Source organism: Mus musculus, chromosome 5, assembly GCF_000001635.26.
Source record: "Mus musculus strain C57BL/6J chromosome 5, GRCm38.p6 C57BL/6J".
NCBI classification, from domain to species: domain Eukaryota; kingdom Metazoa; phylum Chordata; class Mammalia; order Rodentia; family Muridae; genus Mus; species Mus musculus.
This window is the reverse complement of record NC_000071.6, coordinates 124,814,419-124,834,329: the sequence shown is the minus strand read 5'-3', so window position 1 is coordinate 124,834,329 and position 19,911 is coordinate 124,814,419. Positions and strand designations below refer to the sequence as shown.

Sequence of the window (19,911 nt, the reverse complement as noted above, 5' to 3'; positions counted from 1 at the left end):
CAAAAAACCAAAACACACAAACCCACTGCAAAACTAGGTTCATTTAATGGAAAAATACATTGATTTAGTTGGCTGATTTCAAGGAAAATCAGCATCAAACACCTTTCATGACCATCCCACCCAGCCCGGAGGGAAGCCCCCCTGAAATACAGTCTCCCATTCTTAGGAAGTGCCAGCTCCTCTGGCCTGCCGCACATGCTGAGCTTAATCCGAGTTCAGGGTGAGGCACACCCCCTGGAGCACCCAGTGTGAGATGTGTTTTGCCGTGAAGAGGTCAGCTTCGAACACTAAGCCGATTCCCATGGCATTTCTCCTCATGGAGGTAGTGTAGACAGGGGTCCGGAAGGTGTTCTGCAAGGGAGAGGCTGGTGACAGACCCTCAGGATTGGAGGCTTCTGGCTAGAGGGGGCTTAGCCTGGGCACTCTTTATATGCAGCAGCCTTGGCCTGGCATGTGAGTACCATGGGCGCTGGGCAAATCCACAGACGCTCATCAAAGATGGACCCTGGCCAGGCAAAGCACTAAATGAAGCCCCTTTGTAACTCAATAATTAGTGTGTCCAAAATTGCCTACTTTCCCTGGGTCTCTACCATAGGCTCTGAGCTTGGACTTGACCCCTGTGGATGATGGGTACCCACATGCATGCATACCAGAGTTTTCCCCTGAACTGGTCCCCATAGCTTAACCATGCCTCCAGGATTTCCTCATGTTACCCCGAGAGAAGGGAAGGCACCATGGGGCCAGGGAGGAAACTGTCACCTGTAGCTTCAGGCGGTGACCTTCAGTGGGGATGATCTTGAGGATGGGCAAGTCCACAACCAGCACCTTGGGCTTGCTCTTGACAAGACACCCTCTCTCTATGTCCCAGTCAGCACCTTCCAGGTAGAGCCCAGAAACAAAGCACCCTAGATGGGACAAGAGGATGTATCTGTGCCCTGTTGTGTGGCTGCTACTCTCAGGTGTGCCCAGAGGACAAGTGCGAAGACCACGGAGGGGTCCCCTGCCACTCCAGAACTCAACCCTGCCCGGCTTCCCAAGTAGAAGGCTAGCTAGACAGACAGGAGAGACAAAAGGCTCCAGGGAAGTGGGTCTGCATGGGCACCTCTTGTTCTGGACTCTGGCTTCAGGACACACAGCTCAGGACAAGCACACAGCATCCTCTGAGCCAAAGGCATGACCAAGAGGAATATGAGCTCTGGTATGCAGAAACCCCTAAGCCAAGAGCACCAACACTTCCCGGTGGTCTAGTGGTTAGGACTGAGCACTCTCACCAAAGGCAAAACCTATCATCCTCCTGCCCTCGGCCAGAATGGCATCTGAATGCTCACCAGTAGGACCTATCTGAGGATCCCTGAGATAGTGTCCTGTCACAATGTCAAAAGGTTGGGTGTGCCTGACAGGGTCCAGGCCAGCCAGCCTATGTGCTCTCTGGCTCCTACACTTCTGCCCCTCAGGGATTACAGGGAAGCCATCCGTGATCTCTGAAAAACTCACTTGACCCAGAAACCCACTTGCTGCAGACTAACCCCATGTCTCTGCTAGTCTCCAGTGAGAAACTCTGCTCTCTGCGATGCCACAGAAAGCACTGAGGGCAACAGCCCTGCTTAAGGAAGGCCTAGTCCACATGGTACTTGGATTTGGGAATGATTCTGGGAGGGAAGCCCCCGGTAGAAAGCAACATACATGACGTTTACCATACCTTGCCCCGCACGCTCGTTTACTTCATCGGCATCCTGGAACTTGGTCACTTGTGTAAACAAGGTGGACCGGTCCAACGGCCAGCCATTCCTCCGGCATGTGGCCTGTACCAGGGCCGTGAGGTAGGACTCAGGGATGTGCAGCCCAGAGAGCCACATCACACTGGGCTCGCCCTCAGTAACCTGCAAAAGTAGGCAAGGTGTGGGAGCTTGGGCTGTGACACCAGGTTCAAAGCTGATGAAATACTGATTTCCCACAGTGACAACTGCTGGTATTAGGTCAGTTCGCTTCCCCCTGGGGAAACAGCTGACCACCGAACTCTAGGTGGACTAACAATTTAGGAAGATACCAAGGTCATTAAAGTATTTGCCACACAAATGTGGGGACCTGAATTTGTCCCTCAGAACCCCCACTGAAAACATCAGGTGTGGTGGCATATCCTTGTAACCCCAGTGCTGAGGCAGTAGAGACAGATCTTTGGTGTGCCCTGACCAGCCAGCAAAGTCAGTGAGCCCCGGGTCCTAATGAGAAACTCAGTCTCAGCAGAGTCATGGCTTTATGAGGAATGACACTCGGGGTTCATGTATGACTTCTATACATATGTGCATATACCTGCATGCACTCAGATATACACACACCCATAAAAGTACCGATCAAACCTCCCACCGTTTTCTCAAGTGGAGAATTACAAAGCCCAGAAGCCACCAAAGGAAAGATTCAACTGTACACGAATGTAATACCCTTCTATTGAAACACACACACGCACACACACACACACACACACACACACACACACACACCATCCAAGGGAAGAGTCTGTATTATCACCAAGGATTACTTTCTCTCATACACTGAGAGCTCTTAAAAACTAGTGAGAAGGGCTGGGGAGATGGCTCAGTGGATAAAGCCACACCCAAACCTGGGGACCTGGGTCTGGATCCCTAGAAACTATGTAACGTTGTGTGTGCTGGCATCCATCTGTAAACCTAGGGCCCTCTACAGTGAGATGGGAGACAGACAGGACGATGGCCAAGTAAGGCAGAAGGCAATGACTGATTCTCAAAAGTTGTCCTCTGACCTCCATATATGAACCATACACACACACACATACATTTTTAAAAAATCAATGTAAAAAGATGGAGTCTTCTACCAAAAGGAAAACAGACATGAATGATGACGGTTCACAGAAAATTCAAAATGCCTTTAAGTATATAAAACACCCCCCACTTCACCTTCATTAAAGAGACACAGGACAAAACCAATTAGATGTTCCATTAGCAAGCAGAGACCCCAAACTCAAAGATCACAAAGATTTGAAGAACAAGTGTGATCCCAGAGTATTAAATCTTCAACTTTCCAGAATACTCACAGACAAGACTTCAGCTCACACCTGTAATCACAACACTTGGGAGGCTGAGGCAGGAGGATTGTCACCAGTTCAAGGCCAGCCTGGGCTACAGAGTTAGAGGCTATCTCACAGTTAATAAGTAAATCAAATGCACGTGTGTTCTAGGCAGACTGCATTAATGAACAGTAACAATGGTGCTCTTTGTGGCACACAGTTACATAGTCATTACCTGAATGTCCACCCATAGGAGGATGAACAAAGACCCTAAAAAAGAATAAGCTAGAACAAATGCCAAGATATACCTGGAAGAAATCATCATAGGAGCATAGCAAGCCAAGAGTCACAAAGGCATACCAGCGCAGACTGGCCCTGTGGCCACCGAGGCTATCCCCAGCACACCCAATACACATTCACAGGCCAACGCTGGGAAAACAGGTGCAGGTAGGTGTCCAGAGACAAACCCACAGTGGCCCCCGCACTCACCCACAGTGTGTACTGGCTGAACCGCCTCAGGAAGTAGACCATCCAGTTTCCAAGGGTCTTCAGGGTGTCGGGGGCAAGCTTCCTCCAGATGTGAGGGATGTGCCCAAGGAAGAGAGACCTGGCTACATCATCTAACTCATTGCTCATTCCGACTTCCCCAGCCAAGGCCTGGGGGCAGGATGGAGACTACTCAGCAGGCCTGTGGAGGGCTAGGACCCCCCTTCTCCGTGATGTAGTGCCAAGCCCGTGGGCGCATGCTCACCCTCTGGAGCTCAGCCAGAGACCTGGTCATGCGAATGACAAGCTTGTTGAAGCGCCCCAGCTCCTGTAGCAGTACCACCGAGGTGGGTGTGATGCTCAAGCCCAGGTGCTTCCGAACCTGGTCCAGGTCAAAGATCTTGGGCATCTTGTTCTCAATGTCTTTGGCAACCTGGCCAATGTAGTCGTCACGGCTGACGCCGCTGCTGGACTCCCCTGGAAGGATGGCATTTTAAGGGACTTTGAGACTGGATGCTGAGAAGATGGGACTTCGGAAGCCTCGTGGGACCTCGGAAGCCTCATCATTCTTGGAAAAGCTACCTCCAACCACCAGGAGCACCCTCTGACCCCAGGCAAGCTAACGAGCTCCCTGGCAGCTATACCTGTCTGCGGCTGCAGCTCCAGCAGATGACCCCACATGTCTCGAGCTGCCTGTGTGTAATAGCCAATCTCGGCATTGGAATGGAGACCAAACACTTCTGGTGTGTTGGCGAGTGGGAGGGCCTCAATGGCTTCTAGAATTACAGAGAAAGAGCAGGTTGCGTGTGCTCCTTCTACCTACCAGTCCCCAGTCCCCAGAAACAAATCTATTGATGTGTCTTAAAATAAAGGCCCTACTCCACCTCACCTGTCCCCACATATGTGTCATGCATATGGCACAGTGAGCTTCCCAGGGCCACCTGCCCTTCCAGGTGAAGGAGCAGCTCTGAAGTGAGGCAGAGCCCAAGGGACAGCCTTACTTGACCAGCCTATGAGTCCCATCAGCAGGAGAGGGTGGCTAAGAGTCGAAGCAGATACAAATCTATAATCTTTCAAAGGCCTTCCCTTCGCCCTGGGACAGCTCACCGACAAATTTATCCTTTATGTCACCCACGGGGATTTTATAGTCCACATCCTTGTTCCGGAAGAAGTGGAATGGTTGAAAAGTATCGAAGATGAAGTCTCCCAAGTACTCATCCATATACGTGGTGAGGATGCGCCGATCGAAGCTGTCAATAGCTCGGCCTCCGTACATGACCTGAAGAAGGACTGGGTGAGCGCCAGCTGGACCCACAACCCAATGTGAACTTACAGCTCCAGCCCCCACCACCGCCCAGCTCCAATCTGTCCACTCAAAGAACCTTTTGGGCCAGAGAGACAAGCAATGGGTTTGTCTATAGAATCATGCTGTGGTCTGAGACTCCCTGAGAACAGAACCAAAGCATGAAACAGCCCAAAGCCACACAAACACACGCACACACACACACACACACACACACACACACACACACACACCCCTCCTGAATGGATCAGACATGGACAAGAACAAGATACCAGTTGTCAGTCCTTATATGTTGCAGAACTCCCCAGTCTAGAAACTTTCCTAGGAGTTCTGCAAGAGTCATGATACCCATGTCCCAAGAAAACCCTAAGGCTCCCTGGATGTGCTCAGTGCATTGGCAAGCTGGGAACTGCCCAGAGAAGGCTAGCAGGGGCCCCGGGGCCCTAGATTCACACAAGTGACTTCCCTGGGAATAGTTTGTCTCAGAAAAACAGGAGGCAAGCATACTTTTCAGTGATCTTAGGGTGGTAACGGGTAGGCGGGGGCAGGAGCAAGGACTGTCCCAAGAGCTCAGAGGATGGGTATCTCTGTTTCAGACCCCCAGCCCTCGTGAGGCACCCAGCCATCATTACCTCTCCAATAAGGTACTTGAGGCTGCCCCAGGGGATGCGAGGGTCACGCTGCTGGAAGGCTTTCGTTAGGTACGTGTTTAGGATTTCCATACAGACCTTAGGGAGGAGAAACGCCTATGGTTAACAGCCATCCACAGCCTGAACCTTGGTGGTGGTGGACTCAGAAGGCAGGTACAGAAGCCAGCCAGCTCGGGGTGCACTGGCTGGACAATCGCCATGCTCACCTGGAAGTCAGACTCATTGAAGTCATAGTACACGTTCCAGCCGATCTTGCCAAACTTCCTCCTCTCCTGGACCACAGCGTGGAAGAAGGCCAACACGTAGACCAGGGGCTTGAAGGCGGTATGCGGACACTGCTCCAGCATGTCATTGGAAATCTTGAAATAGGTTGCTCTCATGTTCAGTTTGAGCCCGTTAGGTGGCTCTGTGACCACCTGCAGGAGGGCGGAAGACAGACTTGATACGGGCCACCCTTGGCTGCCTCCTGCTCCCAAAGAATGTCTCTAGCTGGGACGGAAGACCTAGACAACAGATACACCCAAGTCCCAAAGCCACTTGGGTACACAGAGCATCCCCCTTCACCCTAGGGCTCTCTGCAGCAGTGACAGGGAGCAGGGCTGTAGCCTATCTGTGTCGATGTTCCAAGGCAGACCTTTAAGGACTTCTGCAGGATTCCAATGGGGAAGCCCTTGGTGGGGTCTGTGGTGAGCCACAGGCGGAAGTCAGGGTGCGGCTTGGTGATCCTCTCCAGGGACTTCTCCAGGTCCTTCAGCCACTTGACCAGGAGGTGGCAGTTCTGCAACATCAGCCACTGTCCACGAGCCACTGCGGTCTCCAACAGCTGCAGAGCCACCTGCAGGAGGAGGGTAGTGTAGGATGTGGGATTGGGGGGGTGGGGGGGGGGGAAAGAGGGTGGGGAGAGGGTGGACTAGTGTTCCCAAGCCAGGCCAACTCCATACTTCAAGGCAGCCAGAGATCTCAGAAATAAGGTGGCTGGAGTTAAGGTAGAAGCCATCCTGAGACAACCTGTGACCTAGTAACAACCTGTGACCTCAGGGCCAGTCATGGCTTAGACGATGAGCCTCGTGCCTTCCCAGCCTCCATGCCCCGAGACATGTGACATGCTTTCTCAGACAGTGACACCTGAGCAGGCCTGCCTGCAAGAGTCCTGCCCACCCCTCCAGGAAGCAGAACTATCCCATAGAATTCAGACCCGCAGGACAAAGGTAGCCCAAGTTCCCATCCTGGGTACAGGGACAGCAGCTTCTCCTTCAGCGCTCTCTTGGTCGCCAGAGGCTTTAACTAAGGCCTGTGTGGTGCTCATATGGAAATGGCTTCCTCCAGTTCTGAGGTTGGAAGGAGAGAGAGCTCTGTGTATGGTGCCCTGTCCTGTGCTCTGGTGGAAGCATTTGCCAGAGCTTCACAGACACGTGAAGAGGTGTATCAAGAGGTGGTAGGTTTGCGTGCTGGAAGCAAGACACGTCACAACAAAGTCAGGACTGGCAGTCTGCTCCCTCTGACCCTGTTTTGCCTAGTGCTGTGCCCTGTCACAATGAGTTGACAGATGGCACAGAATGGGACAGAGGGCCTCTGAAGCGCCTCCATGAAATGCCCATGTTTAGTCTCACTAATGGGTTCCTGAACCACACACCAGGAGCCTAAGACCCCTAACCCACATGGAGCTGTGGTGGCAGAGTACAGTGGTCACAGGGAGACCACAATCAAGCTATCACTGGTATCACACTGTTTGATCCACGCTTTCGCCCCACCCGGGGCAGCTCTTTCCTGGACCCAGCTCACATTGAACCCACCAGCTACCTTTTCTTGGCCTTGACCCATTGCAAGAAACTTGAGACGCGTGCCCCCGAAGCCACTCCGCTCAGCCAGCTTCATGAGGTCACTGGCGGGGTCAGAGCCAGGGCTCAGGATGAACACGATGGGCGAATTGGGGGTGCTCTGCTCAAAAATGGCTTCGAAGCTGATCATCGGGGGCTGCACATACCTGTCAAAAGGAAGAACATGGAAACTGTCTGCGGAACGGCGCCAGGCTCCCTCCCTCCCCTCCCCCTCCCCCTCAGCATCCAGAAGGTGACTATGACTCTCACGTAGCTCTTCAGACGTTTGTCCTGACTTTTTGAGAATCCTGGTACACACAGAGATCTGATGGTGACCTTCTCAGTGGCAGGGACCTCTCTGGCTCCGTCTAACCTCATATGATCCTCACAAAATACTAGTCTCAGCAGGTAAGTATTGAGCTGGGCGCTTTGACCTACCCTCCATGTACACAGGTCTTAAGCACTTACCTGGAAATCACACGTCAACAACTCTGTGGGCATGTCCCACACTGCCCCTTTCTTTAGGGCTTTTAATAGATTCAATTATAAGTTAGATACAGTTTGTCCCCTAGACATCCATGTGGACCCCAACATGATACCTCATGGTATCAAGAGGTGGTAGGTTTGCCTGCTGGAAGCAAGTCACCAAGTGAACTTCTCATAGGTCTGGGGTCCTTTGGACACGATCAGGTAAATTATAAAGCAAGGCTCCTCACGTGAGTGGCCTCTTCTGCATGTAGCTCTGTCACTTCCTGCCAGCCTGTGATCTAGCCAGCCTGTGGATTCTGGCCACCAGAATTGTGAGTCAAATAAACCTCTTATCTTTCTGCATCACCCGGTATTGGGCATTTGATTGGAGGGATACAGAACAGACTAAGACGGCCACTGATGCATAAAGAGGAGGAGATTTCACATTTAAGTAGATCAGAATTTCTGTGTTGCTCACCACCTACTGCCTAAAAGAACCTTCAGTATGGGTATAGGAATAAATCACCAGGAGTCGGTTTAATACTGGGTCCATTTAGCAGAGTAATCGCAGCTGTAGGTTCCCTTAGCACCCCATATAGACAGGTCTGTCTCTCCACAAGTTCTGGCAGGGAGGTGGGCACAGAGCCCTACTCCCATCCCAGGAGTGACTGGCAATGGAATGAAGAGAATCAGTTCTCTTCCAAGGCCACGGGTGTGGTGTGGTCACAGTGGAAGGCCACAAGGCCAAGATGATACGGGAGGCACAAATGGAACTCAGAGGGTCTGTTTAAAAAATGACAACACAAAGACGTGCGGGTATGAAAAGCGGGAAGAGAGGTGCACATGGTCAAATGCTACATTGTACCTAATTATTGAAGAACTAATTAAAAATAAGAAAAGATAACTTTCCACAAGTAATGATCTATTTGAAAGGGATTTACATCTAGAGTCTTTTGTATTTTTTTTTTTCAAATCTGATTTTGAGTTTCTTCCAAGGAGATAGGGGACCAGGTTGCTCAGGGACCCCACTGCCCAGGGACAGGACCGTAAGTCTTCAGTTGCCACTGTGGCCCTCCTAGCCCCTGTTCCTCATCTCCCCAACAGCTTGCTGACTATGGAGATGTGAGTTTAGGATGTTCGTTATGTTTGTCTCAGGGCGAGAGCCATGCCATCCCATGTGGCAGCCACCAGGTGCTCTGAGTTTTTGAGCCCTTGGCCTCTCACTACTCTCTCCTGAGATGTGTTGTGAGCACAAATTCACCTCAAGCTTTGGAAAACTGAACATAGCTTATAACGTTTTTTTATGCTACTTACAAGAAATGGCAGTGTTTCTAATACCCTTTAAAGTAAATATGCTACTTAGAATTAAGAGGCCAGGAAGATGGCCCAGTTGGTAAAGTGTTTGCCTCATGCACGTGAGGACCCGAGTTCAATACCCAACACCCATAATAAGCTGGGTGTGCACATTTGGAATCCCAGTGCTGAGGAGCCAGAGACAGCCTGGGCTAATCCTTGGTCCTAATATGAGACCTTGTCTTAAGGCACAAAGTGGGCTGGGCAGTGGTGGCGCACGCCTTTAATCCCAGCACTTGGGAGGTAGAGGCAGGCGGATTTCTGAGTTCGAGACCAGCCTGGTCTACAGAGTGAGTTCCAGGACAGCCAGGGCTACACAGAGAAACCCTGCCTCAAACAAAACAAAACAAACAAACAAACAAAAAAGAAACAAAGTGGATGGCTCCTGAGGAATGACACCCCAGGACATACATACAACATGTGCCCACACACATGTACCTGTGCTCTCACACATGCACAAATTAATAATTTAAAATATTAGAAAACTTTTAAGTTTCCCTTTCTGCCAGAGTGTGGCCCTCCATGTTTGTTTGGGTTATTGCATCTTCACACAGGACGTCAGACCAGGTCCCTTAGATCAGGCTAGCCCTGATCCTGTGAGTTCTAGAGAGAAGCAGCACTCACTTTTCTCCCATGGTGAGGGTCACATAGTCAGTCACCGCCCGGTACACCCGGTCTACTCGGAAACAGCGTAAAATCAGCAGTTTCTGGAAAGCAGTGATGTTATCATCGTAGCCCAGGGGGAACGGGAACTGCTCGAGTGAATCCTGGTCGTACCACTGCGAGAAGCAAAGAGGACTGACTGTGGCCTCAGCTCAGAAATGACACCTGCATGGGAAGGTGCCATGTGCCACCGAAGAGAGAGGAAGATCTGAACGTTTGGTCTCAGAGTTGACACCAAAACCCGTGTGCTGAAAAAACCAGAAGAGCTAAGTAGCAATCAGTGGAGTTCAGAGGACACGGCATCCAGGAGGTGCCCAGTAAGTAGTTCTTGGAAGGATGGATGGACAGGGGGATGTGTGATGGAGAGATGGCTGGACAGATGAAAAGTTGTATGGATGGTTGTATAGATGGATGGATGGATGGATGGATGGATGGATGGATGGATAGATGGATGAACAGATGGGTGGATGGATGGATGGATAGATAGATTGATGAGTGGATGGATAGTTGTATAAATGGATTAAGTAGATGAACAAATAGATGGACAGGTAAATGTGTGATGGAGAGATGGATAAATAGGTAGACAGATGAACAGTTGTATGGATGGATGTATAAATGCATATATGGATGGATGGATAAAGGGATAGGTAGACAGAAAAACAGTTGGATTGGTGATGGACAGATGAATTAAAGGACGAACTGATGGACAGACTAATATCTAGATGATGAGTGAATGAGAATGAACTGATGGATCATAGACAAATAGATGAGTGGATGGATAGATGGATAGATGGATGGATGGATGGATGGATGATAGATAGATGGACAGATCAGCAGATGAATGAGCAGATGGTTGGGGGCAGCAGAGAGATTAGGGATGGTGGAGAGATGAATGGATAGTTGACATGTGGGTGGGCCAAGGGCTGGCTGGTTCTCCCACACAGTTACCGGGGATTGGATGAAGGAAAAATGTGTCCGGGGACTCAAGGGCATGGGCCATGTGGAGTGTGGAAGCATTTTCCTGGCAAGGGGAGGCTGTGGGCTCAGTGTGCAGATGGGGATAGCAGCTGTGCTGGGGAGAACACACACACACTTACCTCCTGCCACATGGGGAGATGATGTTCAATATCAAGAGGAAGGTTCCCAAAGATGTCGGAAAACTTTTGTGACAGGAGAATGATGTCTTCCCAGCCCTGGTCCGACAGCCAGGTGCATGGTTTCTTCCACTTGCTCTTCTCCAGAGAAATGTTCCCTGACCACAAGGAGAAGACGGTGCCAGCCCGGCCACGGGTTCTCCATGCCCAGCGCGCAGACCATGCACACAGAGCACTTCCGTGCCTCATGCTCTGGGGAGAGGTCCCTTCGCCAAGGAGTGAGGAGGCATGGGCTTGTGTCACCAGTAAGCCCAGCTTGACAGCTTAGCCAGGCCTCCAGTCTCAACACAGTTCTCTGCAAAGGTTTCTGAGGTGGGCATTGTTAGATAACCTGTAGTTCTTGGAAGGGGATTTTGCTACTGGTAACATTTATGGTGAATGGACATGCATATCTTGGGTGCCCAGATAGGATGAGGGTGAAAGCCAGAAAGCCCATTACCTTTTAGGAAGAAGTCTAACTCCTCCTGGGGGACCCTCCCCTCTGCCTGCTCTATCTTGATGGTCATGTTGAAGGAGAAGAGGAGCTTATGCCTCTCAAACAGCCCTGCAGAGAGACGGAGACAGAGACCGTGCTTCAGAACCAAGGCCCTCGCACACTGCCCACTCAAGTCCAAGGAAAATGAAGCGAAAGCCCACATCGCTAAGCGGCTGCACTTGAGGGTTGTTTTTGCACCTGATGGCCATGGCTGGCCAGGTGCCAAAGGGCAGCCTGTAGTGACGGACACCTGTGTGTGCCTGGCGCAGTGACATCAACAGGAACCACATGTTTCGTAAGTGGGGGTGGGGGTGCAATCAGAGCAGGAGCTACCCTCTCCCCACAGCACCAGAACCGAGTTGCTGGGGTAGAGATGTGGTGTTTCCAGAGCACAGAAGTGGCTGCTGTGCCATTATTTCAAAAAGCACATGACCCATCTAAGCGGCTCCAGCTGCAATGGTTACTGGCCGGGGAGTTCCATCCAGGGGGGTGGGGTGGGGGGCTGACAGTGCAGACAAAGCCAGAGCGGGTACTGGCCAGATGGTGATTACATTCCATGGCGTTAGAATGGTCCAGAATAAAAAATGTTCTTAACAAACAGTGCATTTGGAGAGTAGAATATAGTGCAGCCATTTGGAAACCAGTTGGGTAGTCCCTCCAGAAGTTAGGGCCCTGGCATGTGGCCCAGAAACCTACTCTAGGGGATGTATGGATCCAATATCAAAAGCAAAAGCAAGTGTTCAGGTCGGGAAAGAGTTCCGTGGAAGACCACTCGCCTAGCATGCACGAGGCTCAGAGTTCCAGCTCCGGGACCGACACACATAGGTGTGCATGCATGCACACATGCACATATGCATGTACACAGAGACAGAGAGAGAGAGAGAGCACAAGAGGTGGCAAATATTGACAGCAGCACTGCAGTAGCCAAACAGCCAAAAAGCAGAAACCACCCAAATGTCCTCCATCTGAGAGATAAACAGAGCATGAAGCACTATGTAGTCAGTCCTGGACCAGCCAAATCCTGACACTACAGCACAAGCCTCTGTGTTCAGAAACACTAAATGAAGAGGCTAGCTATGAGACTCTCATGTTCTGGGACTCCCCTGACAGGAAGTGCCTAGAACAGGTGGATCCTCAACCAGGAAGCTCTGCAGAGGCTGCCAGGGTTGGGAAGGGAAGAGAGGTTGGGAAACTGCTGATGGACCAGACTCAACCCAAAGGGGATGTCCTAGATTTAGGGGCTCTGGGAACTCTACTGAGACAGGCTGTCAGGTATCTTGGGAGGTAGGATTTGGGGCCAGTGAATCTCATCTCACTAAAGTTGTGGTTTAAAAGTTGGTGCCCCCAACCCCCCTTCTTAATGTAAGCAGCTGGCACAAGGCCAGCTAAGTTTCTGTGTTCCGAGTCCGACTTCCTCCCCTCACCGGTGCATCCATAGTTGTAGATGTTGAAGGTCAAGGTGTCCATGATGTTTTTCAGCCGCTTTAGAAGGATGGAGTCGGGTAGTGACTTCTTCAGCGACAGCCCGAAGACCTCAAGGAAGGCTATGAGGGAGTACTGGTACATGGAGTTGACAAGCGCCATCTCCGACAGCACGAAGAACAGAATGGCGCCCCGTCTCGCGGCTGGCCGGTAGCCGTCCCGCAGCCTGTCAATGTCCAGGGCTGTCTTCTCCGCCAGCTTCAGCTTCTCTGAAACCTGCAGAAGGGCCTCAGTTACCATGGAAACAGGGAGGCAGATGACAGCCTAGATGGCCTGGGGTAGCAGAGGCTGGACTGTGGGGTATAAAGTGAACCATGACGTGCTCCTCCCTGGAGTCACCAGACCCTGCAGAGACCTTGAATTTGAGGGGACATCAGGCCATGTCCTTTCATGCAAACACTGGAAGAAGATGGAGTCAACCCAACATAGGCCCAGCGCAGAGATGGAAAGCTACAAAAATCTATATAATATTTTTGGGTCCTGGATCCAGCCTTACCTGAAGCCACATCAGGATGTCTCCACCTTTTGAACTAACTCCCCTTTTTATTTAAAGCAAGCATGGCTGGGCTTTTTCATGATTGATTCTCGGTTCAAGAAGGTTGCCAGCTGCACAGGAGTGCCTTCCCTTTTATACCAGCACAGTCCCATATTGGTGGCCCTTCCTTCTTTTTTTTTTTCTTATGATTTCTTTTACTTGTTGTGGATAGCCCTGGGGCTATTTGTAATTTGATGCTAATTCTGTTCTCCTGGGAAGGGTTGTGAACTAGGATGATCGTCTGGAAACCTTATTCACACCTTAATTTGTAAAATAAAAATAAAGGCTAGAGTGGGTGATTGGGCAGAGGACTGGAAGGTGGAGCTGAAAGGTGGGAGAGAAAGAAGATGGTAGAAGGAAAGGGGAGCAGAAGCACATGGCCTGGGGAAACCGCAAGTTCTAAGGGGTCTCATAGATGTGGAAGACGGTAGTGTAGCAGTAGATCTGCCCAATCTAGGCGCACAACTTGCATTCATATTAATTGTGTTTTCATTGCTGGGGGCATATCTGGGTTGGAGATTGACTGCAACATTTATGTGTATAAGTATTTTGCCTGGATGCATCTACATACACCACGTGCATGCCTGATGCCTTTGGGGGCCAGAAGAGGGTATTGGATTCCCTGGAACTGGAATTACAGAGGGTTACAGGCTGCGATGTAGGTGCTGGGAACCCAACTCGGGTCCTCTGGAAGAATAGCCAGTGCTGTTCGTCCGTCCCTCCAGCCCCAAGGTGGCCTTTTTCTGTGTCAGGTGAGAAAAGGTGATACTCCTGTCCCATGCTGCTCTCCCAGCTGTTAGACTCGGGGTGACAGAGCCCCTCCTGCCTGCACAGAGGTGCCCACCTCTGTGGCTTTGGACTTGGTCTCTTCCAGGGTCTGCACCAGCTCCACATTGTCCAGCATGTTGCCCGTGGACGTGGCCAGCTCGCGCAGGAGTGAGTCCTCCAGGTCCTTGAGCAGGTTCTTGTTCTCGCTGGTCTCTTGGATGAGGTGCTCCCTCTGCTCCTCCAGCTCGCGCCTCTCATAGGCCACCAGCACACTCAGCAGCTGGTCCTCTAGGCCCTTCAGAGTGACTGAAAGGACAGAGAACCTTCACTTGCTTGCCCTGGAGTCCAGACTAGGCATACCCAGAGACACCTGCAGCTCTCTGCATTTCAAAGTCCCCCAATCCCTACACATTAAGGACCAAACAGCAAAAACAGCTTCCACAGGCTGGGCAATGGTGGTGTACGCCTTTAATCCCAGCACTTGGGAGGCAGAGGCAGGAGGATTTCTGAGTTCGAGGCCAGCCTGGTCTACAGAGTGAGTTCCAGGACAGACAGAGAAACCCTGTCTTGAAAAAACCAAAACCAAAACCAAAACCAAAACAAAACAAAACAAAAAAGCCCAGCTTCCATGGAGAGACTGGAGCCACCAGGGATCAAGATGCCCGTGAAGCCTCGCTTTCAAGGTAGACTCCTGGATGTTTGCAGCCAGATCTGCCCCTTCTTACCAGTATAGTTGATGACCATGGCCTTCCCAAACACCGATGGGGAGTATCTAGGATTGGCCAGCTTGGTATTGAGGTACAGCCGGAAATTCGAGTCATAGTCAACCTCCTTGTCCCCCAGAATGATGAACTGGCGGCCTTGGGAGGTCTTGATGTTCTTCTCCAGGACGCTGTCAATCACAGGGTCGATGTACTCATCCACGTCGTGGAACAGGAAGGGGGTCCCATACTTTATGGACATCTCGAGCTGCTTCAGGAAGTCGGGGTCATTGAAGGAAGCAACCTGCAGGTGAGAGGCAGGAGGTGGGGTGTGCCAGGTCAAGTGGGAAGCAAGGGCCAGGAAAGCAAGCATAGGACAAAACTGGAGACCACTAATTTGGTAGCTCAACAAAAGCTGGCGCCCCAACCATCCCACTCCTGGAGCGTGCCCTGGAGGACCATGAATGTGGACACAGACCAGGGCTGGTGAGGTGGCTCAGTGGGTAAAGGCCATGCAAGTCTGAACTCATAGGGTAGATGGAGAAAATCAGCTCTGAAAAGTTCCCCTCTGACTACACATTCGTGACCCTCCCCCGCCCCCAACAACAAACATGCATGAAAAAGAAGTGTGTATACAGATGTTCACAGCAGCACCATAAAACGGAAACAACCCTGTTCATCAACTGAGGTTGGAGTAACAAAATGTGGTATGTCCATACAAAGGAATACTATACAGCTATAAAGAAGATAAAGAGGTTGGGACAAAGTACCTACACCTGCTACGACATCGTTGAACCCCTACATCATAAAAAAAGCCAACCACAAATGATTAACTACTAAATGCTTCTATCCATAGGAGATATCAAGAGTAGGCAAAGCCATGGAGACAGAAACTGTATTAGCAGTTGCCACTGGCTGGGCAGCAACCACTAAGGGAAACATCATTGTTCTTGGTTGGGATAAGGATGGGGTTAATAAGAATATTCTAAACTGACTCTGTTAACTGTTATAGGATTCTGCACATACTCTTTAAAAGCCACAGACGTGTCTGCTTTGAGTGAGCGTGAGACTTGCTAAGTGGGTCACCTCTAAATAAAGCTGCCACTTTAGCCTCCCTCCTCCACTAGCTCCTTCTCCCCACCCAGACACACACAGTGGAGCATCCTGGACCACCAAGCAGAGAGAAATAAAGACAGAAGGTATGGTCTTCATCCTGAGCCCCTAAGCAGAGGAAGGGGCTGCTCAGTCCTCAGGTGGAGTTCAGGATGGGGCAGGGACTTTAGGCAGAGGGACTGCACCCGTAGGTTATTCTTCTCCTCTTTTCGTTTGATCCAGTTGAGGGCCTGCTGCTGGGGGTCGATGCAGAGTGGGAAGCGACTGGCCCGGGTTGTAAGGATGCCATTCTGAACCGAGAGCTCATCGGGGGGAAGGCCCTGGGAGCCCCACCTGCGAGGAACAACCACAAGTAGATGAACTTATTAACCCACCAAGCTGTGAGTCCAACGCTGCAGGTCACAGGGTCAGCCTTCTAGAACAATGTGTGACCTTGGCTCAGGGCTGGCTGTGCCTTCCCAGTCCTGCAGCCCACTCCAGCTCCCAGGGGATGCTCACGCAGACCCTCCCCCTGGCCTTCCTCTGGGCTAAGTGTGGTACCTGCTAATCTCAACATCATCTGTGAGGAGGTTCTCCAGTCGGAAAGGCTGGCTCAGGGGGATGTCGCGATCCAAGATGTCGTTCTGCCACACCTGGTTGACCATCTCATCACGAAACTCCCAGGTAAAGGCGCCCTCGTAGCTCAAGAAGGCCGCACAGAGCAAGCAGTCGCCTAGCAGCTTCACCCGCCGGTGCATTAGCTCATCCAGGTCGTTCAGCCACCTGCATGGGACAGGAAGGCCACCATGAGCAGCTCCTTTCTGCCCATGACCAACGGGAACCTACGTCGGACGCCTTTAGTGCTTTGGCGCATGCATAGATTACCGCTCCTTGGAGCATGCGTAGATTACGGCTCCCCTCGTTAGGCGGGTGATGCCCTCACCTGACGTTTTCTGAGCCCAGCCCAGAGATGAGCTTGTCCGCTGCGATCAACCGCCTCTCCATAATCTCTGCCTCCTCCTGCAGTTTCTGCTTCTCCAGGATGGCGGCCTCATACTTGGCCCCCAGAGCCTCCAGTTCCTTTTGGATCGCTGCCAGCTCGTTCTGGATCCTCTCTAGCTCCCGTTTGGTTAGGAAGAAATTCCGCTCCAGCCTGGCCACCTGTGTGAAGACAGTGAGCATGTGGCCCACCATCTCCACCTCCATCCGGGGTTCCCAACCCTCCTCAGGCTGCGACCCTTTCAGGTTCCTCAGGTTATGGTAACCCCCCAACTGTATAACTAATTTTGCTTCTGTTAGGAATTGCAATGTAAATAAATATCTGATATGCAGGATACCTGATACGTGACCTCTGTGAAAGGGTCATTTGACCCTAAAGGAGTCTTGAGAACTGTTGACCTACATGAAGACACTGAAGGGTCTCATTCCTAAGGGTGTGTGTGTGCGTGTGTGTGTGTTAGGGGGCTTACAGGATTATATGGCTAACCTAACCTCTCACATGGGGGGCTGGGGATCTGAACTCAGGTCCTCATGCTCGCTCAACAGGGACCCTTGCCACTGAACTGTTTCCTCCATGCATCACGTGGCTTCTCTTCTGAGCCACTTGTGACTGTAAGAGCTCAGCCTCATGTTAGAAAAAAAAAACAAAACAAAACCCTGCCCCGTAAGATAGCGGACATCTCGGGTTGTGTGTCCTGAAGTCACACAGAGACAGCTTAGTGGCTTTTAGTCAAACATTCAAGAGAATGTCTTCCAGACACTCCAACTTCTAATGGGAATCTGGGAAAATGTTAGGATCACACAGTTACCTTCAAAATGATTTCAGCCCAGTTGTTGCCTATGGGGCTGATGCCACCCACAAAGGGGACATGTGACAATGGCTGGACATAATCCTGAGTGGAGACAATAGGCATCTAGTAGACAGAGACAGGGATGCTGACAAATATTCTAAAACCTCACTGGATGTTCCCGGGAGGGAGAAACCAGTCCTACAGCCAACAGTGGCAAGGCTAAGGAGCCACCTCAGCTTGCGTGTAGCTGTGGCCATCTTTATTTTACACTGTGCGCAGAGGCCTCAGCCCCGCCTATCCGCATGCTGTGTGAGAGACACCAGTGGCCAGGCTCATGAGTGGCCAGGATTTTCCAGCAAAATTAAGGACACTTGAACTCTGACCCCAGGGCAGCGAGGCCTTGGCTCACCTTTTCTCTTTTGGGCTTGATCTCCCGAAACACATCACAGTAGCCCATGACGGCCTCCACGAACTTCAGCATGCCCAGCCCTGCCTTGCTCACAGCCTCCATCTCTTCGATTGTGGTGTTCAGAGTCTTTAGGAGGCCTGGAGGGCAGATGCAGTGATGTCAAGCTCCCTCCCAGGGTGGGTAAAACTAGAGACACTCTATGCTGCCTGTGGCCAGAGGGAGCATCATGAGGGCCCTGTTCCTCTCGGGTCGGCAGTGTGGAGTTGAAGGTGACCAGCCTCTGGGGACAGATTCAGACAAGCAGCCGGGTGGATTCAAAGCGATGGTGGGCCGTAGGTCACTTCCGCCATCACCCCAGCAATGTCCAGGTATAGGGGAACATGGTATTTCACAGGCTCGTTTGTGCCTGTGTTTCACTTATAGGACTGTGAGAGGCTTTCTGCTTTCTTTACACAAATTATTCTGTCTTTTGTGTGTGTGTGTGTGTGTGTGTGTGTGCATGCCATGGTATACTCATCAAAAACTGAGGTTAGATGACAACTTTGTGAATGTCAGTTCTCTCTATTTGTACTTGATTTCTGTGGATCTAATTCAGGTCATTAGGTACTAAGAACACACAACTTTATCTGCTAAGTCATCTCACCAAACACCTCCTCTCCTCTCCTCTCCTCTCCTCTCCTCTCCTCTCCTCTCCTCTCCTCTCCTCTCCTCTCCTCTCCTCTCCTCTCCTTTCCTTTTCCTCCCTCCCTCCCTCCCTCCCTCCCTCCCTCCCTCCTTCCCTCCCTCCCTCCCTCTCATTCTTGGCACAAGGTCTCACATAGTCCAGCCTGACTTGAACTCACTATGTAGCTGATGCCCTTGAACTCTGGACCTGCCTGCCTCCACCCCAGGAAGTGCTGGGATTGCAGGTGGCAGCCACCACATTAGCTTTGCTCCGTGTTGGGGATTAAACTTAAGGTTTCGTGCCTTCTAGGCAGGCTCTCTACCAGCTGAGCCACCCCCATCCCTTGCTCAGGGATAAGGTTGCACACAGCTCTGACAGCATGCTCTATGAGGACTTCCTGGCAGGGAAATTGGGCATTCTCTGGCCAGAGACACATCCTGCTGACCGCAGATGGCACGGCCCTCCCCCTGCTAGGTCCCCCAGGTTCCTATGGAGGCGTAACATTGGCAAGAGGCACAAAGGGAAAGTGCTGAGCCACACAGAGGGCAGAGGCAGAGCCGGGTTCCCATCAATTCTTGTTTCTCTGCCACTGAGAGCCAGACCCTCTGCTGAGCTGTGTATGGGCCAATTGGTGGCTGCCTCTGTCCCTGCATCATCAGTGGGAGCTGGACAGCCATTGTCCTGCTCCACGTACACGGGTAAGGTGACACCCCACCCCTCACCTGGACCCTCCCAGCCCCCCACTTACCTTTGATGTTCTTCACTTGACCCTGGGTGATGGAATCGAAGTCGATTTCCATCAGGGACCTCAAGAAGTTGGGGTCGGACATCATGCCCTTGGCAGTTTTCCAGTTAAGCTCCTTGTAGCCTTTCATGATGAGGATGCACTCACAGACTGTCTGCACTTGCTTCGGGGGCTTCGCGAATGACCTGGGCGACAAGAGGGCCCGTGTTCAGAGAGACCAGGACCTAGCCAGAATTCTCAGGGGTTGGGGGAGAAGAGGCAGGCACAAGGGCTCCCTGGAGGTCACTGCCTGGGAATGGAGGGTGCCTAGTTCCTA

General features: G+C 51.4%; 1 protein-coding gene across 1 annotated transcript in view; it reads right to left on the bottom strand.

The window, feature by feature from the left end:
• Nucleotides 1-21: 21 nt before the first annotated feature.
• Nucleotides 22-19,911, bottom strand: part of Dnah10 (dynein, axonemal, heavy chain 10) — a 109,224-nt gene continuing 89,334 nt past the window's right edge. Inside the window, exons 58-79 of the mRNA NM_019536.1 lie at nt 19,599-19,780; nt 18,187-18,323; nt 16,931-17,148; nt 16,549-16,770; nt 16,194-16,341; nt 14,920-15,199; nt 14,271-14,500; nt 12,834-13,107; nt 11,374-11,478; nt 10,878-11,032; nt 9,742-9,896; nt 7,280-7,463; nt 6,114-6,314; nt 5,686-5,895; nt 5,462-5,557; nt 4,634-4,805; nt 4,171-4,302; nt 3,792-4,003; nt 3,530-3,697; nt 1,700-1,880; nt 760-905; nt 22-351 (exon numbers count right to left, since the gene is read on the bottom strand). Coding sequence (NP_062409.1) covers nt 205-351; nt 760-905; nt 1,700-1,880; nt 3,530-3,697; nt 3,792-4,003; nt 4,171-4,302; nt 4,634-4,805; nt 5,462-5,557; nt 5,686-5,895; nt 6,114-6,314; nt 7,280-7,463; nt 9,742-9,896; nt 10,878-11,032; nt 11,374-11,478; nt 12,834-13,107; nt 14,271-14,500; nt 14,920-15,199; nt 16,194-16,341; nt 16,549-16,770; nt 16,931-17,148; nt 18,187-18,323; nt 19,599-19,780 — 3,955 coding nt within the window. The 3' untranslated portion in view covers nt 22-204. The remainder of the gene's footprint in view (nt 352-759; nt 906-1,699; nt 1,881-3,529; nt 3,698-3,791; nt 4,004-4,170; nt 4,303-4,633; nt 4,806-5,461; nt 5,558-5,685; nt 5,896-6,113; nt 6,315-7,279; nt 7,464-9,741; nt 9,897-10,877; nt 11,033-11,373; nt 11,479-12,833; nt 13,108-14,270; nt 14,501-14,919; nt 15,200-16,193; nt 16,342-16,548; nt 16,771-16,930; nt 17,149-18,186; nt 18,324-19,598; nt 19,781-19,911) is intronic.